The sequence below is a fragment of the Schistocerca cancellata genome, chromosome 2 (assembly GCF_023864275.1).
Source record: "Schistocerca cancellata isolate TAMUIC-IGC-003103 chromosome 2, iqSchCanc2.1, whole genome shotgun sequence".
NCBI lineage: Eukaryota > Metazoa > Arthropoda > Insecta > Orthoptera > Acrididae > Schistocerca > Schistocerca cancellata.
In genome coordinates, this window is record NC_064627.1 from 991,326,190 (window position 1) to 991,350,307 (window position 24,118).

General features: G+C 40.2%; 1 protein-coding gene across 3 annotated transcripts in view; it reads right to left on the bottom strand.

Annotated features, from left to right (window-relative positions):
- LOC126162967 (coiled-coil domain-containing protein 39) overlaps positions 1-24,118 on the bottom strand; it is a 485,180-nt gene that overhangs the window by 164,267 nt on the left and 296,795 nt on the right. For all 3 annotated transcript variants that reach the window (XR_007535141.1, XM_049919812.1, XM_049919811.1), the window contains 2 exons: positions 18,073-18,288; positions 13,471-13,635 (listed from right to left, as the gene is read on the bottom strand). Coding sequence is in view for 2 of the 3 variants with exons in the window: in XM_049919812.1 (XP_049775769.1) it covers positions 13,471-13,635; positions 18,073-18,288 (381 nt within the window). In the remaining variant the exon portion in view is untranslated. The remainder of the gene's footprint in view (positions 1-13,470; positions 13,636-18,072; positions 18,289-24,118) is intronic.

The following is a 24,118-nucleotide window of genomic DNA, read 5'->3' on the forward strand; positions in this document are numbered from 1 at the left end:
CCAGTCTTTGCCTATTACATTTAATTTAAAGAACAAAAGGGTTTCCATAATGTATACACATGGCAATGGAGGAATACCAGATTTCTTAAACAGGGTTTACAAGTGTCTCTAGGCTTGCACCCAAACAAGATTCTAATGACCTTTTTTTGTAGTTTAAAAGTGCTATTAGCTGTTTTAGAGTTTCCCCACAAGGTGACCCCATATCTAAGACGAGAATGAAAGTATGCATGATATGCATTCAATACTGTTTTCTCACTACAGCATGATTTTAATGAACAAAGAAGGTAACATGTTTTGCTCAGTACTGCATTGAGATATTCAATATGCTTATTCCATCTGATGTTACTCTGCAGCCAAAGTCCTAAGAATTTGGTTTCAGTACTGTTACCAACTGGTTCGTCATTGATAGACACTGATGGAATAAACATGTCCTTGCTAGGAACATTGTGGGATTTTAGAGCATTGGTTTTCTTACTGTTTATTACAAGCTGATTACTCTGTGCCCAGCTGCTAAGTTGTTTCGTGACCGTGTTTACTGTCTGCTGTAACTGTTCATCGTCGTCTCCTTTTAGTAGAATCGTGGCGTCATCTGCAAATATGATTGTTTTGCATGCATCAACATTTAAGCTTAGATCATTTATGTACAGAAGAAACAGAAGTGGGTCCCAATACTGATCCTTGGGGTACACCACATTTTATTTGTTTATAGTCAGATAAGTGATTAGATACAGTTTTTAGTTCAATATTTGTGTGCTTGACGCACACTGCCTGCATACGATTAGTCAGGAAGGAACTGATCCACTTGTTGGACAGACCTCAAATACCATATCTTTCTAGCTTTGATAGCAGAATTTTATGGTCCACCATGTCAAAAGCTTTTGACAAGTCAATAAAGACTCCTATAGTTTCCTGTTTTTTGTCCATCAGGTTTAGGATGGAATTGATGCACTCATAGACAGCAGTTGTCGTTGACCTCTTATTTCTGAATACATGTTGTTCATTACATAGGATGCTGTTTTTATTTATAAATTTCATAAGTTTTTCATAGATAACTTTTTCCAGTACTTTAGAGATGCAGGAGGAAATTGTGATGGGTGTGTAGTTATTTACATTGTCTTTATCCCCTTTTTTATATACAAGAATAACTTTTGATGTTTTCAACACATCAGGGAAAGTGCCTGCCTGAAGTGAGCAGTCGCATAAGTGTGTGAGTACTTCAATTAGGTTTGATGCGCTCTTCTTTAACATTGTTGCAGGTATACCATCAATACCTGCCGATTTGGAATTTTTTAGTCCTTTTATTGCTTTAGCTACTTCATCTTGTGAAACAGAACTGATGTACATTGATCCTCTAAATGCACTTATTTTATATTCATTTGCCTGGGTGCTCTTAAAGTTTGATTGTAACATATTTTCAGCAACACCTGTGAAAAGGTTGTTAAATGTGTTGGCTACTTCTAAGGGGTTTGTTACTTTTTTATTTTTATGTGATAGTGTTATATTTTTGCAAGGTTGTCTGTATTCTCCACATTCTTTTTTTATAGCACTCCACATAGCCTTTGATTTATTAGCTGAATTATAAATGATTTCATCATTATGCATTATTTTTGCTGCTTTAACTTCTTTTCTTAATATTTTGGAGTATTTTTATAGCATGTGTGTACTATAGGTGAGGAATTTTTTGAGTTACATATTTCATGAAGTAGTCTTTTCTTCTGGCATGAAACCCTTATTCCCTTTGTGATCCAGCTGTTTGTTCTAGAGTTCCCCCGTATGGTTCATGTTTTCAGTTGGAATGCAAGTTCAAAGAAATGGCTAAATGAATCAATGAAAGTGTTGAATTTTTCATTTATATCGTTCATTTTGTACACTACTAGCCATTTTTCTTTCTATAAAAAGTTGTTGAAGTAGTTCACATTATGCTGATTATTACTTCGATATGCTGTTCTGAAAGACATGTTGTTAATAATACTACCTTGTACTTTTATGCTTAATATTTGAGCAAGATGATCACTAAAACCAGCATTGAAAATTTTTAGTGGGTTGTTGTGTAAACTCTTCTTGATTAGAAACTGATCAAGAGCTGTTTGGCAAACTTCTGAAACTCGGGTAGCTGCTTTTACTTCAGCCTTTAAATTGTAGGACGTTGCAAGGTTCAAAATAGTCTCCCTATTTCCACTATTCGTGAGGAAGTCAATATTGAAGTCACCACAGATTATCAATTCACAATCCATTTTATTTACTTTATTTAGCAATGACTCAATTTTGTTTAAGAAAAGTTCAAAATTCCTGGATGGTGATCGGTAAACTGTAGCAGTAACCAGGTTGAACCGAGTAATTTTTATAGCTGCAATTTCATAACCCTTTTTGACATTTGCCCTAGTTAAGTCAGGTAGTGTAATAAAATCTACATTATCCTTTGCGTAAATTGCTACCCCACCCTGCTTGCCGTTTTTCCTGCAGTAGTAAGCAGCCAAGACAAATTTGTTTATTTTCGTATTCTGGATTAATTCTAGGTTAAGCCAGTGCTCAGAACTGCATAACACTGAGATATCATTAAGTTCACGTGTTAATAGTATGTTAATTTCATCGATCTTATTATGCAGGGATTGCACATTATGCTGATAAATTTTTAGTTCGGGCGTATTCATGATTTGGTAATTGGGAATCATATTTACAGCATCACATACCTCTAGTTTAAATTAGGAACGTCAGCAGTGTTGTATTTTCGTTCTTCTTTCTTGTTTATTTTGTTTTCCTTGCTGTTGTTGGAAGGATGTTCAGGAAGCTGATAGATTGTTCTATCCCTTACAAGTCTTTCTTTAATTATTTCACTAACACGATCACAAACAAACCTTTTCACTTCATAGTTCAAATGCATTCCATGCTTCGTGTGCAGATTTCAATGCAGCTTGCTTATATCCAGTACATCGCACTTAGCGTATTGAGAACACAGTTTCCTTATTTTAATGTTTGTTTTCCAAATTTCTTTGTTTACACACAAACTATAAAACAGATCATGCCTATGAGGAAGTGTGGCAACTACTGTGTTTCTGCATTTATTAGCTCCCATCTCCTTAAATTCCCACCTTTTTGCAATTTCTTCAGTTTTAATCTACAGTTCATAACCAATAGATTGTGGTCAGAGTCCACATCTGTACCTGGAAATGTCCTACAATTTAAAACCTGGTTCCTAAATCTCTGTCTTACCATTATATAATCTACCTGATACCTTTTAGTATCTCCAGGATTCTTCCATGTATACAACCTTCTTTCATGATTCTTGAACCAAGTGTTAGCTATGATTAAGTTGTGCTCTGTGCAAAATTCTATCAGGCGGCTTCCTCTTTCATTTCTTAGCCCCAATACATATTCACCTACTACGTTTCCTTCTCTCCCTTTTCCTACTCTCGAATTCCAGTCACCCATGACTATTAAATTTTCATCTCCCTTCACTACCTCAATAATTTCTTTTATCTCATCATACATTTCTTTAATTTCTTCATCATCTGCAGAGCTAGTTGGCACATAAATTTGTACTACTGTAGATGGCATGGGCTTCATGTCTATCTTGGCCACTATAATACGTTCACTATGCTGTTTGTAGTAGCTTACGCGCACTCCTATTTTTTTATTCATTATTAATCCTACTCCTGCATTACCCCTATTTGATTTTGTATTTATAACCCTGTACTCACCTGACCAGAAGTCTTGTTCCTCCTGCCACCAAACTTCACTAATTTCCACTATATCTAACTTTAACCTATCCATTTCCCTTTTTAAATTTTCTAACTTACCTGCGCGATCAAGGGATCTGACATTCCACGCTCCAATCCGCAGAATGCCAGTTTTCTTTCTCCTGATAATGACGTCCTCTTGAGTAGTCCCCGCCCGGAGATCTGAATGGGGGACTATTTTACCTCCGGAATATTTTACCCAAGAGGACGCCATCATCATTTAACCATACAGTAAAGCTGCATGCCCTCGGGAAAAATTACAGCTGTAGTTTCCCCTTGCTTTCAGCCATTCGCAGTACCACAACAGCAAGGCCATTTTGGTTAGTGTTACAAGGCCAGATCAGTCAATCATCCAGACTGTTGCCCCTGCAACTACTGAAAAGGCTGCTGCCCCTCTTCAGGAACCACACGTTTGTCTGGCCTCTCAACAGATACCCCTCCGTTGTGGTTGCACCTACGGTACGGCTATCTGTATCGTTGAGGCACGCAAGCCTCCCCACCAATGGCAAGGTCCATGGTTCATGGGGGGAGGGAAATATACAAACAGATCCTAAATAAAGATACCAGAAGGTCAAAAAAGTTAATAAATGACAACTACCTTGAAAAAGCTACAAATAAAATGAAAGCAGTGTCGGCCTTTGTTAGGAGAGAAAATGGCGAAACACAGGAAAAACACAGTAACTTTAATCTTCTTCAAAATAGAGACAAAATTTCTGACCCACACAGAGTAGCTGATGCATTTAATGTATATTTCACAGAAATAGCAAACACATTGGTGTAAAAACAGCATTAAAAAATGTGCAGCAGTATTGACTAAGCCTCTAAGTCATCTTTGCAGCTCTTCATTGTGCAGCAGTATTTTCCAAGAGAAACTAAAAATGGCCAAGGTGAGATCTCTTTTCAAGAAGGAAGATAAGACAAATGAAAAGAACTACAGACCAATATCTCTGCTATCTGGTTTTTCTGAAATACTGGAATAAAGATTTTTTTTAATATAAAAGACTGATTTCATTCATAGAAAAAAATAATTTTGTATCAAATACCAAACACGTGTTCAGGAAAGTCAGATCGTAAGAAAGTGCCATTTTTGACTTTGTTAACCAAGTCTTGACTGCAATAGACCAGAAAGAACATGTATGAGCAATATTTCTGGACCTCATGAAAGCTTTTGATGTGATAGACCACAATTTACTACTTAAAAAAATTGCAGTATGTAGGAATTAGGGGCCTGGCACATGAGTGGGTGACATCATGCTTAACAATCAGAGAGCATACAGTTGAAATCATGAATCAGGAAGAAAACATTATGCACCCCCACCAACTGAAAAGAAAAGAAATTAAGTATGGTGTTCCCCAAGGTTCTATCTTGGGCCCAGTGTTGTTCTTAATATTTATCAATGACCTAGAATCATCTAGTGATTCCTAAAAATACATAAAATTCGCGGATGACTCAATGTATTGATAATAGGCAAAAATGCTGCAGAACTACAATAGGAAGTACAAAATTGCACCAAACACACAATAAAATGGTTCACTACAAACAATTTTATGGTAAACACAGAGAAAACTGTTGCAATGCACCTCCAGACAACACACAATAAACATCCATTAACCCCCACCATAAATCTATTTAATAAAAAATTGAAAACTGTAAACTAAACAAAATTTCTGGAATTATGGATTCAGGACAACATGAAGTGGGACACACACACACACACACACACACACACACACACACACACAAATACATCAGCCAAAAACTTAGTACAATATGCTATGGTATAAAAATATTTGCTACCTGTACAACAAAAGAAATACTAAAAAATGTGTATTATGCCCAAGTGGAATCACTGCTGCAAATTTTTGGGGGGAATTTGACAATAAGCAAAAGCTGCTTCGTAGCACAGAGGAGGATCATTAGGGCAACTGAAAATGCCACACCCAGAAATTCTTGCAAATGCCTTTTTAAAACACTCCAAATACTACCGCTACCATGCTTGTACAGTCTTGAGATAATTACATACACAAAAAATTTCAGAAACTAAAAACAACATAGTATGTACAAATCAAGCAGTCCATGCACATGACACAAGGCAAAAATTAGACTTCAACAGCAAACATGCAAGCACAACACTCAGACAAAATGGACCACTGCAAACAGGCAAAAAACCTTACAATAAACTTCCCCACTACACCAAGGAAATAAAAGAAACACAAAAAGTCGAAGTGGCTTTGAAAACATATTTACAGGACATGTGCTATTATACTGTAAATGAATATCTGTCAACATAAATTTAAATTATTTCCTTTGGTAAATGAATATCTGTTGACATAAAGTTAAATTATTTTTTTCTTGCATTATGTGTCTGAAATACTTTTCTTATCTATTGTACTATATATACCAGTTCCAAACCGAACAATCCATTGCCCTCACCCACCTAATCCTTCACCTACACATCCACTCAGCCAATCAACACACCCATCAACTCCTGTCCCTAATAAAAGTCCTCAATCTTTCCTCTCCCACATCCACACCAGTTGTTCAGAGCATCCTCCTACAGGCCAACCGCAAATTAGAACAGCATGCCACCCTCCACCTTAAAAAACTATGCAATCTCCTGATTTCCCACCTCCGGAAAGGCAACTCACTCACCCTTCACAACCTTTCCAGCAAACCTCAACCTCCTCTCATTGCACACAAACCCAGTCTCTCCCATCTACTCAATCTCCCACTTCCAGCTCCACTCCCTCCAAAACCTCAAAACTCCAATCAACACAATCTGGAACCACAACACCCCAATTCAGTAGTTAACCTCTCCTCCAAACCTCTCTCCCAATCCGAAACCTCTGTCCTATCCAAAGGCCTCACCTTCATCCCCACTCCCAGATTTAACCAAACAGCCCTTGTCAAAGATTTACTGTCCTACAGCCGTACTCTCTGCTGGAAATATCACTTTGCCACGAAGAAAAATGATCCTAATCCTACTCCCAATGATCCAACTCCCCAAGATACTATCCAAATTGAACCATGCCTGGAACAGTTCCGTCCTCCGTCACAGCGGGACCCACCTCCTCTTCCTCAAAATCACCCTCTCCTAACCTTCCAGGAATTTCTGACTTCCAGCCTTGCCTCTCAATCCTTCTTAAAAAACCTTAATCCTACTCCCAACATCACCACTGCTGAAGCCCAGGCTATCCGTGATCTGAAGGCTGACCAATCCATCGTCATTCTTCCGGCGGACAAGGGTTCCACGACTGTGGTACTTGATCGTCGGGAGTATGTGGCTGAGGGACTTCGTCAGCTTTCAGACAACACTACTTACAAAGTTTGCCATGGTAATCCCATTCCTGATGTCCAGGCGGAGCTTCAAGGAATCCTCAGAACCTTAGGCCCCCTACAAAACCTTTCACCTGACTCCATCAACCTCCTGACCCCACCAACACCCCGCACCCCCACCTTCTACCTTCTTCCCAAAATTCACAAACCCAATCATCCCGGCCGTCCCACTGTAGCTGGTTACCAAGCCCCCACAGAACGCATCTCTGCCTACGTAGATCAACACCTTCAACCCATTACATGCAGTCTCCCATCCTTCATCAAAGACACCAACCACTTTCTCGAACGCCTGGAATCCCTACCCAGTCTGTTACCCCCGGAAACCATCCTTGTAACCATTGATGCCACTTCCTTATACACAAATATTCCGCATGTCCAGGGCCTCGCTGCGATGGAGCACTTCCTTTCACGCCGATCACCTGCCGCTCTACCTAAAACCTCTTTCCTCATTACCTTAGCCAGCTTCATCCTGACCCACAACTTCTTCACTTTTGAAGGCCAGACATACCAAGAATTAAAGGGAACAGCCATGGGTACCAGGATGGCCCCCTCGTATGCCAACCTATTCATGGGTCGCTTAGAGGAAGCCTTCTTGGTTACCCAGGCCTGCCAACCCAAAGTCTGGTACAGATTTATTGATGACATTTTCATGATCTGGACTCACAGTGAAGAAGAACTCCAGAATTTCCTCTCCAACCTCAACTCCTTTGGTTCCATCAGATTCACCTGGTCCTACTCTAAATCCCATGCCACTTTCCTTGACGCTGACCTCCACCTGTCCAACGGCCAGCTTCACACGTCCGTCCACATCAAACCCACCAACAAGCAACAGTACCTCCATTATGACAGCTGCCACCCATTCTACATCAAACGGTCCCTTCCCTACAGCCTAGGTCTTCGTAGCAAACGAATCTGCTCCAGTCCGGAATCCTTGAACCATTACACCAACAACCTGAAAACAGCTTTTGCATCCCGTAACTATCCTCCCGACCTGGTACAGAAGCAAATAACCAGAGCCACTTCCTCATCTCCTCAAACCCGGAACCTTCCACAGAAGAACCCCAAAAGTGCCCCACTTGTGACAGGATACTTTCCGGGACTGGATCAGATTCTGAATGTGGCTCTCCAGCAGGGATATGACTTCCTCAAATCCTGCCCTGAAATGAGATCCATCCTTCATGAAATCCTCCCCACTCCACCAAGAGTGTCTTTCCGCCGTCCACCTAACCTTCGTAACCTCTTAGTTCATCCCTATGAAATCCCCAAACCACCTTCCCTACCCTCTGGCTCCTACCCCTGTAACCGCCCCCGGTGTAAAACCTGTCCCATGCACCCTCCCACCACCACCTATTCCAGTCCTGTAACCTGGAAGGTGTACACGATCAAAGGCAGAGCCACGTGTGAAAGCACCCACGTGATTTACCAACTGACCTGCCTACACTGTGAAGCGTTCTATGTGGGAATGACCAGCAACAAACTGTCCATTCGCATGAATGGACACAGGCAGACAGTGTTTGTTGGTAATGAGGATCACCCTGTGGCTAAACATGCCTTGGTGCACGGCCAGCACATCTTGGCACAGTGTTACACCGTCCGGGTTATCTGGATACTTCCCACTAACACCAACCTGTCAGAACTCCGGAGATGGGAACTTGCCCTTCAGCATATCCTCTCTTCTCGCTATCCGCCAGGCCTCAATCTCCGCTAATTTCAATCTGCCGCCGCTCATACCTCACCTGTCTTTCAACATCATCTTTGCCTCTGTATTTCCGTCCCGACTGACATCTCTGCCCAAACTCTTTGCCTTTACAAATGTCTGCTTGTGTCTGTGTATGTGTGGATGGATATGTGTGTGTGTGCGAGTGTAAACCTGTCCTTTTTTCCCCCTAAGGTAAGTCTTTCCGCTCCCGGTATTGGAATGACTCCTTACCCTCTCCCTTAAAACCCAATCCTTTTGTCTTTCCTTCTCCTTCCCTCTTTCCTGACGAGGCAACCGTTGGTTGCGAAAGCTAGAGTTTTGTGTGTATGTTTGTGTTTATTTGTGTGTCTATCGACCTGCCAGCGCTTTTGTTGGGTAAGTCTCATCATCTTTCTTTTTAAATGTACTATATATTAGAATGAAAACAATCAATTATTGACTAAATTATTTAATTGTATCTAAAAACAATCATCAATCATTAATTTGAACCCAACAATTACGTTTGTTATTGTCACTATCATAAATTATTTAATTGGATAGATAAAAAGCTACACACCAAGCGGTGGCAGAACACACACGTAAAAGACCGTTGTAATTGGTAAGCTTTCGAAGCCAGTGGCTAGTTCTTCAGGAAGAAGGGTTGAAGGGGAAGGAAGAAGGGTGAAAGAAAAGGACTGGAAAGGTCTAGCAAAAAGGGTAGATTTCAGGAAAGTCTCCCAGAACCACAGGTCAGGGGAGACTTTCCCAAAACCTACCCCTTTTCCTAGATTAATTCCTTCTCATCCCGTACAGCAAGTCTCCCCTGACCCACGGTTCTGGGTGACTTTCCCAAAACCTACCCCTTTTCCTAGATCTCTCCAGTCCTTTTCCTTCACCCTTCTTCTTTCCCATTCAACCCTTCTGCCTGAAGAAGGAGCCACTGGCTCTGGAAGCTTGCCAATTACAACAGTTTTTATGTGTGTGTGTACTGCAGCTGCTTGGTGGAAAATAGGCTGTTTATCTATTAAATTAAATAATTTAGTACTATAAATTATGTTGTGGTGGTTTTACTTTATATTAATGTATTATATTTCAATGATTTACTGTACTCTATCATGTGCTTATACTATTTAGGTTATTGAATCAATGTTACTGTTTTGTAACATGTATTTGAAATTGTGTACTAATGTACAAAGTAAGCTACATCCCACATAAAATATTTGATGAATGGATACTTAACAAATAAATAATTGGTACCCTGTACTACTACTAGTCATTTCCTTTTCTGTTCGACTCACAAACAGAGTGAGGAAAAAATGATTGTCTATATGCATCTGTATGAGCCCTCATCTCTCTAATCTTATCTTCATGATCCTTACACGAGATGTACATTGGCGGCAGTAGAATCACCCTACAGTTAGTCTCAAATACCGCAAATACTGGTTCTCTAAATTTTCTCAATAGTGCTTCTTGAAGTTCCTGAAGCATTTTCACATTACTTGCACATTGTTCAACTGATCGGAAACAAATTTAGCAGTCCACCTCTGAACTGCTTTGATGTCTTCCTTTAATCTGATCTGGAGCAGATTCCAAACACTCAAACAGTACTAAGTAATGGGTTGCACTAGTGTCCTACATGTGGTCTCCTTTGCAGATGAACCACACATTCCTAAAATTCTCCCAATAAACCGAAGTCGAGCATTCACCTTCCCTATTACAGTCCTTACATGCCATTCCTTTTTATACTGCTCTGCAGCACTATGTCCAGGAATTTAATCGACTGACTTTGTCAAGCAGCACACCTCTAATACCGTATTCAAACATTATGGGTTTGTTTTTCCTACTCATCCAAATTAACTTACACTTTTCTACATATAGATATAGCTAGCATTCATCACACCAACTACAAATTTGCTCTAAATCATCATGTATCCTCCTACAGTCACTGAATGATCACCCTTTTCCATACACAATAGCATCATCAACAAACAGCCACAGACTGCTGTTTATCCTGTCCACCAGATTATTTAGTATAACAGCAGTCCTATCACACTTCCCTGTGGCATTCCTGATTATACCCTCGTTTCTGATGAACACTTGCGATCGAGAACAGCATACTGAATTCTGTTACCTACGAATTCTTCAAGCCGCTTACATATGTGGGAATCTATTCCATATGCTTGTACTTTTGTTAGCAGTCAGCTGTGTGGCACCATGCTTTATGGAAATCTAGGAATATGGAATCCACCTGTTGGCCTTTATCCATGGTTCACTGGATCTCATATGAGAAAAGGGCAAGATGAGTTTTGCATGAATGAAGATTTGTAAAACAGAGATGATTTGTGGACAGAAGATTTTCCCTCGCATAAAAATTTTTTATATTCAAACTGAGAATATGTTAAAGGAGTCTGCCACAAAAAATGATGATGATCATGATAACAAAATACCAGCTTAGTTTTAAACAGCCAAGCACTACTTCTTTTTTCCCTTTCTATTAAATTAAGTTTCTGTTATTCAAATGTTAGATCACAATAATAAATTTCATTTTAATTGTCATAAGCTTTGAAACTGCTTTTTGCACTCCAAGCATACCGTATTTACTCGAATCTAAGCCGCACTCTAATCTAAGCCGCACCTGAAAAATGAGACTCGAAATCAAGGAAAAAAAAAATTTCCCGAATCTAAGCCGCACCAGAAATTTGAGACTCAAAATTCAAGGGAGAGAAAAGTTTTAGGCCACACTTCCAAATTGAAACAAAGTTGGTCCATTGTAATATGAGACACAATTTAGATCGAATGAATGACGATACAGCTACAGTAATTTGGTTCGAGTCGTAGGCTTAGCAGTTAAGCTTTACCAGGTAGCCATTGCTATGCGTCAGGCCCGTATTTATACGGGTACCCTTCCTTTCTCACGTGCTTCGTCTGTTTCGAATCGATTGCTTATTTTTCTTTGATCTGATAATTGCTGTTCTCTTCGTTATAGGTGTTAACGTCACTCTAAGCTGAAAATGTGTTGTTGTACTGTGTCATGCATTGTTTGTCGCATTCTGATAATGAGTGTGTACGACCTGTTGCTGCTCGCGGCATGGCTTGCTTTTGTGCGTGCTACTGCTGCTTATGAAAAAAAGAGAGAGAGAGAGAGAGAGAGAGAGAGAGAGAGAGAGAGAGAGAGAGAGAGAGAGAGAGGAATTGTCTCGTTAGCGAAACAATGGCAAGAGACTGCTATTTGTTGTTACTTACACTGCTGCTTTCTTTGGTAATATTCAACAAGAACCAAATAATAGACTGCGTATGATAGATGTTATGAACGAGAGTTTAGCTAAAATTTTTCGCCGTTTGAAAATCTTTGCAGACGCCTCTTTTGTACATTACATTCTGCACAGAAATTAGAGTCATCTTAGATTTAAAAATCTAGTCAATTGCCGTGCTTCATTTGTGACTGTATCACTATTAGGCATAAGAATAATACGAATATAAACATGACATGATATGTATATTCTTCCGTGTTTGTTGTTGTCTCAGACTAGTTTTGAAGTTTATTAGGCAGACAGGATTTAAATGAGATAGCAGCAAACACGAAAGAATACATGGCAAAATGTTTATATTCGTATTATTCTTATGGTGAAGAGAATACTGCATGTGATTCTCAATTCTTAAAAGTTCTTATTAACAACCATCTCTTCTCACAGGTAGGAAAAAATTCAGAACGTTGAGTTGGCCATATTGACAAACATCCCAAACAGTCTTGCCAGTCGGATTTTCATAGTACGTTGAAATGTTGCTACATTCGCAGATGAACAATACGGAATTTGTATTTACTTCGTTGGATAATGTATGAAAATGCAGTGGTCGAAACTCGGGGCGGAGAAAAAAGCTCGTCTTCCACCTTTTTTTAAATTTATTTACTGACTCAGAGGTTTTGGCACCAGTATTTATCTTTGTGCCTGCAAAGCATGCCTGTGTAGCGCTACATATATTCTTCGACGGCAGAAGTTAGTTGTGGCGGAACCTACTACCATTTTTCAGAACTTGCGCTTATTTTGCACTCGATTCTAAGCCGCAGGCGGTTTTTTGGATAACAAAAACTGGAAAAAAAGTGCAGCTTAGATTCGAGTAAATACGGTAGTTACTGTTATTCTGCCAGAAATGGTTCTCACATTTGGGAGTCTCAGATTGCACTGTTACAAAGAATTCTATGAAAATAACTCAGGTTAAATGAAAAATCATTAATATTTTTTGTAACCCTAATTGCACCTAAGTTTGTTTCCTTTACCATAACTTGCCAAACCACTGCCGTCACACATTTTACTTTTTCTGGTTAAGCTTTGGAAAAGGCCAACAAAATACTGACAAAATTAATTCTATGTTATGTTTGATAAACTAGACATCATGTATTAACGACTATGTCAATCTCTTCACTTTTGCTGTAGTTATGATGAGTGTAGAGCTACCCACTGAACATCTGATTCCACAATTATGATCATTACATATCTTTAATTATCTAGTGTGTTTGTGATATACACCATCACTCACTCCTGATAACCAAAAACAACAATGTAAGATGTTAACTACAATGTCAGGTAAATAGCATAAACTGAGAAAGACATATATAGTTGTTACATGGCAGAATACAATAGCCTAAATTCGCAAGCATCACAATATTAATTTAAAACAAAAGACAGAAAAATTATTTATAGTTATCTACACATGCTTACATCAACTCTCTGGACCTCTGCAGTCAGCACAGTCACTTTCTCTGTCTTCTCATCCAAAATCTTGCGCATTTCATTAAGTTTTTCATCCTCAGCAGCTCTGGACTCTTCGTCAGTCTTGCCTTTCATTCGTGCTATTCGGGATTCTAGCCGCTGCACTTCATAGTCCTACAAGAATAATAAAGGATATAGCAATAAATTACAGCCTGGCCTGTAATGGTAGGTGGTTCCTCAATCTGAATTATACTGACAGTGCCAACAGTCTTCAACATAAATATAATTTGTCAGTTTTGAGTGCAGGCAGAAATAACAAGCATCCATTTTCAAGTGAAGGGCACTTATTAATGGAAGCATAAACATCTAACTTAGTATTGCATTTTCAAAGTAATATCAAAAGTGATACTTACAAAGTCAGTCTTTGTACACAATTATAAAAACAAAAACAATGAATATGTGCATATCTTACTTTCGTATTATTTGTATTGTAGAGAGAACTGTTCTCTGCAATGAATGTAAAAACATGATTACATGTATGGCTCTTGTTGAAACTGTTTTAACTGCCCCCTGTTTCATGAAAGTTTCCTTTGTAGGTTTTACTTTAGACTTAAATTTCATTGTGAAAAAATTAATTATCTATATGTGATTGCATTAACAGGTGTGTAACACTTGAAAACTTAAGTTTTTCTGAAACTAGGTTTGCAGTTGTGGTTTAAAACAAAATAAAACTTAGAATCCAATCACAACATTGCAGCATTCTTTCCCAGCATTATTCAATGTATTCTTAAACACAGGAAACTCCAGGTTGGAATATCAAATTATAAGGAAAAGGTAAATTCTACTTAAGTAAACATGATATGTTAAGTTGCAGACAGGCACAACGAAGAGACACTGCACATTAGCTTTCAGCCAAATTCTTTTTCAGAAAAAGAAATAAACACACATTCATTCACATGAGCAAACAATGAGCAAACACATGTCATGCACACATGGCTGCCGTCTCCTGCAAATCAGACTAGAATGTAATTGTTATTTAGAATGTAAGAAACAATATGTATGTGTGTGTGGAGGGCGAGGGAGAGAGTGCTGTCTGATACAGCATGCGGGGACTAGGCAGCTAACAAGAGCAGGGTCAGGAAGCTATTGGGCAGGGACACAGGGAGTGAGAAAGTAGAGGAGCAGGGAAGGGGAAATATGACTGGGTGCATTGACAGATGGTGGCACACAAAAAGGTTGGGAAATGAGAATAGGGAGGAGGTGATAGAACAGAGGGGATGGATACTGTTGGGTGGAGGGTGTGGGACAGTAGGTTACCATAAGTTGAGTCCGGTATAATTATGGGTGTGGAGAATGTGTTGTAAGGATAATTTCCATCTGCACAGTTAAGATAAGCTGGAGGTGAATGGGAGGATCCGTATGGTTTGGGTAGTGAAGCAGCCATTGAAATCAAGCATGTTATGTTTAGGTGCATGCTGTGCTACAGGGTGGTCTGATTTGCTCTTGACCACAATTTGGCAGGGGCCATTCATTCTGGCAGATAGCTGGTTGGTAGTCATACGAATATAAAAGTCTGTGTCTGTGATTGCAACAGAGCTAATATATGACATGGCTGCTTTTAAAGGTGGCCCGGTTTTTGATTGGGTAGCATAAGTATGTGACTGGACTGCAGTAGGAAGCACAGGGTAGAGGGATTGAAAGGGTCTTGCACATGTGTCTTCCACAGGCATACAATCCCTGTGGCAAGGGGTTGGGATTGGAGTAGAGCAAGGATGGAATAGGATGTTGTGGTGCCTGGTGTCAATGGTATACCATTTTAGGAGAGGTGGGTTCTTGGATAGGATGTCCTTCATTTCAGGGCATGATGATAGGTAATAAAAGCCCTCATAAATCATGTGGTTCAGTTGTTCCAGTCCGTGTTGGTACTGGGTGACAAATGGGACACTCCTTTGTAAATAGTACTTGGAGTTGGTGGGAGGATTGGGATGTGACATGAAATGGCATGGGAGATCTATTTGCGTACTAGGTCTGTGGAGAATACCTGTTTGTGAAGATCTCAGCACACTGAGCAAGGAAGTTCTTGTTACTGTAGATATGCCACACCTGGGTGGCCAGACTGAGTGGGAAGGACTTTTTGGTGTGGAAGCAATGACAACTGTCAAAATACAGGTACTGTTAGTAGTAGTGGATTTAATGTGGACAAAACTGTGGATAAAACCATCAGTGAGGAGGAGGTAATGTCCAGGAAGGTGGCAAGCTAGGTAGAGGAAGACCAGGTGAAGCGGATGGGAGAGCTGTTGGGGTTGTGCAGGAATGAAATAGGGTGTCTTGGTACTGAGTCCAAATTAAAAAGATCTAATCACTGAACCTGAACCAGAATAGATGATGTGTGGTTCTGGAAATTAGGAAGTCTCCTCTAGAAGGCCCATAAAGCCCATAAGGGTTGGTATATGAGGGTACTACGCAAGTGCACATGGCTGTGCTGTGGATTTGTTTTATACCTTCCCTTCCAAGCAGAAGTAGTTGTGTGTTAGGATATAGTTAGTAAAGTGTAAAAGGAAAGAGATAGTGGGTTGGAGTCTGAAGGATGTTGGGAAAGGTAGTGTTCAATAGGGGTAACACCAAGGGCATGAGACATGTTGGTGTATAGGCAGGTAGCATCAACAGTGGCAAGTAGGGATACTGGAGGTAAAGGGGTGGGGTGCTAGAGAGTCAGTGAAGGAAGTGGCTGGTCTCTTTTATGTGGGAGGCTAGATTACAGGCAGTTGGTTGGAGGTATTGGTCAATGAGACCAGAAATTCTTTCAGTGGCGGTACAATAACCAGCTGCAATGGCGTGTCCAGGATTATAGGGTTTGTGGATTTTGAGGAGCATGTTGAAGGTGGGCATGCAGGGTGTCATTGGATTGAGGAGGGAAATGGATTGAGGGGAGAGGTTGTGGGAAGGGTCTTAGGCTTTAAGCAGATATTGACAGTTATGTTGGACATCTGGGATTGGATCACTCTGGCAGATTTAATAGGTGGAGACATCAGTTAATTAGCTGAAGCCTTCCACCAGGTAGTCACTGCAACTTTCATTTATCAACTTATTTCATAGTTGGATTAATGGTGGGAATGAAAGTGTATTACTTCATCCATGTCTGCAGATGCAGATACTGAACTGTCCCAAGACCATGGCCATCTGCAAAATGAGGTTATCTTTGACACTCTCCAATAATGCCCATGTTTTATTGAAACGACAAAAGACAGTTCTTATGCAGCACTTTTTCAGTATGCACCTGATTTTTCCTGATAGCATGCCGGTTATGGCATAAAGGCTGTGGCTACCTCTTCCTCCGTGATTTCTTTCATCTCCACAGGTTGTCCTATAGTGGTGGGGCAAAGAGCATGCTTAATCTTTCATTCTGAGTACCCATATTTCGAAACAGAGTTATGAAGTGTCCTGTTCCTGGGGCAGACTCCCTGCATCTAAGGTGGTGTGCAACATGTGTACAAGTACATTTAATACCTCATTCCTCTGTGCAGGATGGTGGCAGCTATTTCTGTGTAAATGAAGGTCAGAGTGTGTTTTCTTCTCATACACACCATAGCTCAGGTTGCCATTAGATCTTCTCTTGACCATGAAGCCCAGGAATGGTAGCCTTCCTTCTTCTTCAGTTTCCATAGCAAATCTGATGTTGGAATGTATATTCAGATGTACAAGGATTCAAGGAGTTTGTCACTCCCATGGGACCAGATGATGAACATGTCATTCAAATAATAGAAAAAGCAGATGTGCTTCCATTTGGATGACATCAGGGCCGGTTTCTCAAAGTGCATTTACCCACGTAAGGACTTAGTACCTCCATCAGGTATTTTGACAGCAAATACCTAGGAGCCCTGATGTTACTGACAATGCGGCATAATGGTACCCCATTTTTGTGGACCTTGGGGAGTCCATAAAGGAGACTGCCACCACAAGGACCTGTACTGCCAAGACTTCATGGATCCACCAAGGTCTTCCTTCTATCAATTGACAGAGGACATCTCACAAAATGTTTAAATTTGTATCCACACCCTTACCGTCAAACAAGAGACACATTTGCTAATGTGAGCCACAATAATCAAAAGTTCAGAACACACAAATTAGGATTCGTATTAACCTGAGTCATGTAAAAGATTAAACTACTGAGTATGCATAAATAATGTAATTGCATAGATAAAAAATTTACTCACCAAGCGGCAGTAGAACACGCACATAAAAGAAGGTTACAATCAGGCAAATTTTCAAAGCCAGTGGCTCCTTCTTCCAGGAGAAAGGTTGAAGACAAAGGAAGAAGGACAAAGGAAAATGACTGGAGAGTTCTAACAAAAGTGGTAGATTTCAGAAAAGTCACACAGAACAATCAGTCAGGGGGGGACTTGTCAGAAAAGGTGAGAAGGAAAGAATGATTGCTCAATTGCTTATCCATAAAGTTTAATCAGCTCCAACCCATAACACACTAATTATGGAATAAAAGTAATATTTGTCTGAAGTTCATTTTAAAATGTAGCTCTAAATATTTTCTAATGTAATATCTTCATTTCAGTAGCTTATATTATCAGACTTCAACATTTAATAGAACATACTCACCAAACCATACAGTATTTCTTCCTGGCGAATAGCTTCCTTTTCCAAATTTTGAGTCTGTTGGTGTATTTGGGCTTTAGAAGACTGCACACACTTTATTTCTGATTCCTGTAGCTCTTTACGTTGTGCAAGGTCATTTATTCTGTATCGTACACGAAACAAAACATCTCGTGCACGAGCATTTTCTCGTTCCATAGCATGTAATGCTCGTTCTTCAGCCTGCAAATGTTCACAGACATTTAAGATCTCTGATATTTCTGTTTTATGTTAATGAAACTGATAAAAAAACATCACAAACTATATGTATATTACATATACTGAAAAAATATAGAGAATTAGCTAAGCCCTTTGTCAGAAAAAGCGTCTCTGAAACTTCTGATAAGTTATTAAATTTTTCTAAGCTTTCTGCACTTAAAATTCTGTAACAAGATACCTGGTGTTTTCTAATTGCCAAAATTCAAATATGCTTCACCAAGAGAGGATGGTTGATAGATCTGATGAGCTTTGGTGAAATGTCAAACTGGGAAGAACTAGAGTTAAATAACTGTAAATTCTTATGAAACATGAACAGAATCTGGGACAGTAACATTAGCAACATTAAGACCCGCACTAGCCACGCGAAGCTGCTTATAGTGCTCTGTTTGAAATTCCTTCATTAAAACCAGAATATTAAAACTCTTGGGAGGATAGAGCAACATTCACACTGAAGGAAACACCATCAAATAATAATAATAATAATAATAATAATAATAATAAACTTGAAATAACTTATAAAAGTATCATAAGAAGAAGACAAAAGCTAGGAAAAAAAAAATTCAGTATGCCCAACTGTTTACAGAGCTGTTTACAAGAGGTTCTAAAGTGGATGCGTAACACCCCATTACATAATTCTGAGAAAGAAACACTTTTTCTTCAGTGGCAAGTTACCCGAGAGTATGATGCTATAAGACATAAGCAAATGAAAATAAGATAAATAAGCCAACTTTCTGATATTTTTGTTGTCAGAATCTGACATTATACATAATGCAAAAGTTGCAGAGATTATATGTTTAAGAGAATCTGTAACATGTCACTCCCAGTTCAGGTTATTATCAATAGAAACACCTAAGAATATAGAATATTCTGGTTCATTAACTGATTTACCCTCATACATTATTTGTAATGGTGTAATCAGACTTTGTGCAGACTGAACTGTATCATGTATTGTGTTTTATATAAATTCAGTGAGTTAGTTATTTGCATGTTCCATGGATTAGAACTGCAACCTCTCACAATGATGTAGAGTGAGTCAGTTTTAGTACATCTCAGCAGAAAATATAGCAAAATGCTGACCACTGACATGATTTCTTAGTTTTTTTTTTTTATTTAAACACATACATACAGCGAGTTATGCTTAATTACGAAATGTTCAATATGTCTTTTCCCCTGTAGGTGAAAAAATAATTGCATAGCCGTCCAGTATAATGTGTTAACGAAAAAATATTTATTCACAAAAACTCACAATGAGAAGAAACTTAAAAAAACAACAGAGAAGTAACAAAAACTAGGAGACTCTATAGTCTTACGGCAAAGATAAAAAAACAACACATGACCAGAAAAAAACTCTCGTGCACTTTTGATATCACTTTGCACCAGACATGAAAAATATCACTGCCACACAAGGACCCCCCCCCCCTTAAAGTGCGGAGCTCCAGGGATATCTTGATACTTGAATTTTATTCAACGTCCAGCTCTGGTGTGTGTCAGGTGTCTCAGGGGCGGTGACGTCGTCGTTTGTGGTGGTGTTTCACCTGTCTCGGACGATGTACTGAGCGGTGTTTCAGTCAGAGGTTGGAGAGGGTAAAACTCATGCTGGTTTGACACGTTCAATCGATACCTTTCTCGGAACATCATTGTACATTATGTCCGCGGTATGCTTATTTCTACTCAGCACCTGAAATGGGCCCGTATATGGTGGTTGTAAAGGCGATTTGACTGAGTCTGTTCGCAACATTATGTGAGAGCAATCGTATAAGTCTTTGTGTACAAACACCTTACGGTTGCCATGGCGAAAAGGTGGCGGGCAATGTATATTTGTGCAGTGATGTTTTAGCTGCTGCACCCAGTGTGTGAGGCCCTCTGATCCAGGTAATGAGGTTGGTACTAAATAATCTGCAGGAATCCGTAGCGGCTCGCCGTAAACCATCTCGGCAACCGATGCACCAATATCAGGTTTGTGAGCTGTCCGCAGGCCTAACAACACTAATGGTAATATTTCCGTCCATCTCTCTTGATGACACATCAATGCTGCTTTGAGTGTTCTGTAACATCGTTCGACCATATCATTACTGGCAGAGTGATAGGTAGTCGTGTGGTGGCGTTGGAAACCGCACATTTTGGATAGCTCGAGGAACAATGTAGAGTCGAACTGACATCCTTGGTCAGTTGTGACATGAAGGGGGCATCCAAAACGGGCAACCCACATACACAGAAACGTCTTTGCAGCAGTTTCGGCTGAAATGTCAACTATTGGAGTTGCTTCTGCTCATCTTGTGCACCTATCTATGGCCGTAAACAAATATCTATAACCCTCTGACTGTGGGAGAGGTCCAACCAGGTCCACGTGAACGTGTGCGAATCTAGCAGAGGTACCTTGAAAATCTCCAATATCAGCACGCCCATGTCGTCCAACTTTACTTTGTTGACAAGGAATGCAGGAACGTACCCAAAAGATGCGTCTCTTTTCATAGAAAGCCACACATAGCAGTCTATCAGCAGCTTGATTGTAGCATTGGCTCCTGGATGCAATAGTGTGTGGACACTGTCGAATGCCGTCTTGCGCGATATTTCTGAAATCAATGTTCTTGGTCTGCCTTGAGAAAAGTCACACCACAGCTTCAGCTTGGAGTTAGGTACCAGAATTTGCTCGAACTTCAGACCTGTAGACGGGTCGTTTAACAGCTGTCGTAGCTCTGCATCCTTGGTCTGTTCCACTGCAAGTTTATCATAGTCTATAATTTTTGAAATCCCGCAAATATGTGAAAAATAGTCAGCCACTAAATTTTCTGTGCCTCTTAAATGGCGTATATCTGTCGTGAACTGACTTATGAACTCAATATAATGGAACTGTCTTGGTGAGCACTTATCACTGGTGTTTTTAAAAGCCGATGTTACGGGTTCGTGGTCTGTAAATACAGTCACTGGTCTAGCCTCTATTTGTGGGTGGAAGTATTGAATTGCTTCATATATCGCAAACAATTCTCTGTCATACGCGCTCCACTTCTGTTGTGCAGTCTGTAACTTTTTAGAGAAAAACCGTAGTGGTTGCCATTGCCCTTCTACACGCTGGTGTAGCGCCGCCCCTATTGCCGACTGGCTTGCATCTACAAGAATAGCTAGCTGTGCGTAGTGAACTGGGTGAGCGAGCAACATTGCTTTGCTGAGGCTTGCTTGAAGATAATTAAATACTTTGTCCATTTTTTGTGTCCACTTAATTATTCGTCGACCTTTGGCGTCATATCCCTTGAGTGCATCAGTGAGTGGTACTTGCACTATAGCCGTTGCTGGCAGATGACGTCAATAAAAATTTATTACTCCCATGTATCGTCGTAGCTCTTGGTAGTTTGTCGGTTTCGGAAGGGCCTGTATCGCCACGATCTTCTCTGGCACAGGCAATATACCTTCTGATGACACAGTATGGCCGAGGAAAGTGACTTGGCTCTTGTGCATGACGCATTTATTTTCATTTAAAATGACTCTGTAGTCAGATAGACGCTTGCGAAGTTGACACAGATGCTGTTCATGTGTTTGACTATCCGGAGAGAAAACCAAGATGTCATCAAGATAAGCAAAGCAAAATGTTAATCCCTTTATCACTTCGTCGATAAAATGCTGCCAAGTCTGTGCTGCATTCTTAAGGCCAAAAGGCATAAATAAAAACTCGAGTAATCCAAATGGTGTAATCACTGCTGTCTCCTGCGCATCTCTTGGAGCCACCGGTATCTTGTTGTATGCTTTCTTGCAATCGAGGACTCTAAAAATTTTCGCGCTGGCCAAAGCACATGTGAAGTCCTGTATATTAGGTACTGCGTATCTATCTGGAATGGTTCTTGAGTTTAATGCTTGGTAATCCCAACACGGTCTCCATTATCCATATTTCTTACGTACTAAGTGTAGGGGTGAAGACCTCGGACTGTCTGACCAGCGAATTATTCCCAACTGTAACATTTCCTCGAATATCGCCTTTGTTTCTGTCAATCTCTCTGGTGCGTTCTATGTGCTCGTCGTGAAACTGGTTGTCCTGGCATGGTACGAATATAGTGAACCGTACAATGTTTAACTTCTTTTGTCTGTCTGTCAGAACATCTCCGATTCTTCTCTTCGTCATGTAGCTCTTCGGCTACAGAGTTGCCAATCGCCTGTAGCTTCTCACAAGTTGTATGCCCTTTAGTGCTTGATATTGCAATGTTGTCTGTCAGATTTAACAAACGTTTACCCTGTAAGTCGACCGCCAAATCGAAATGTGCCAGAAAATCAGTGCCCAAAATAGGTTCTAATATACCAGCTAACACAAAAGACCAGGTAAACTGTTTGGAAAAACCCACATCAATCTTGCACACTTTACATCCGTACGTGTTAATCACAGAGTTATTCACTGCCTTCAAACGTGGCTGTATGTCTTTTTCGTTGTGTGGCGCATGGCTGACAGGAAGCGAACTAATGTCTGACCCGGTATCCACCAAAAACCTTGTACCCGTAAGTACGTCTGATACATACAATCTTTTCGAAGCAGGAGGCATATGTATTGACGATTGCTGTCACTGACATGAAAACATTGCACAGTTTTCATACATACCTCTGTTGTCTGAGTAGGCGCATAGTGATGTACATCTTGTAGCATCTCTCCCGAAACTTTTATGGTACCAAAACACCTTACGCTCGTCCTCTTGTTGACTTCGTGTTTCACGCCCAGCCCGGTCCCTCTTGCACTTAAAGATAACTTGTGGTCGCTGTAGCATACGTAGCTGCATTCGCAAATCCTCTATTGCAGTTTTTAAATCTCTGATTTCGTTTGAACTTTTTGTTGCCTGTCACGTTGCGACTGCGGCACAGTTTACTGTTATATCGCCAGTTTGGTCTCGCTGGTAATGGTAGTTATTGTACGTGGCATCTGTTGATGTCATTATGACTGTTGCAATAGGCTCGTGCATCTCGTAGATTCTGTCTGCAGCGAGCAGCAGTTTGTGAACTGATCTTTCGTCGTATATAGCTAGTGTAGTTCTCACTTGTGTTGGTAGCTGTTGTTGCCATAAGCGGAGTAACAGTCTATCAGAGACTGTCGAACTATCTACCAGGCTGCGTAAATGATGCCAGTATTCTGATGGGATCCTATCTCCCCGTTTGTCTTGGTACAGTACTTGTTTGACTCTGATGTCAACTGACTTCACACACCAAGATATTAATTCTTCTTTCAGTCTACAGTATGCTCCTTCTGTAGGCGGGTTCACTGTAATGTCAGATATCAAAGCCGAGGTCTGATGGTCCAAATTACTTATCACCAAGGTGAACTTCTCATGATCACTGACTATTCTTTATTGTAGAAATATATTTTCCATTACTGCGAACCATGTGTGTGGCTGAGAAGGCATGAATGGGTACTAACAAAGAGATAGAGGGGCTGGCCAGTACTTACCTCAGCTCAGTACAGCCGATAGATACACATAAAACAAAACCGAAAATTTATGTTCCTAGCTTTTGGAACAAATGTTCCTTCATCAGGGAGGAGAGAGGGGAAAAAAAGGGAAGAAGGGAAAGGAGATTCAGTTACTCACAACCCAAGTTATGAAGCAACAGGGAAAGGAAAATAGGGGGGTAGCAAGGATGGAGGCATGGTTGTCAGAGGGAAGCCAAAGATATTCTACTGTAAGTACTGTGCCAGCTTCAAACCAAAGAGGATGCATACAGAAGTAAAGAGGTATATAGTATAAAGATAAACACAACTATGCAGGATGAAAAGATGCGTGAATGGCTAAGAGGAAAGGGAAAGAGGAGAAGACTGAAGAGTAAATGG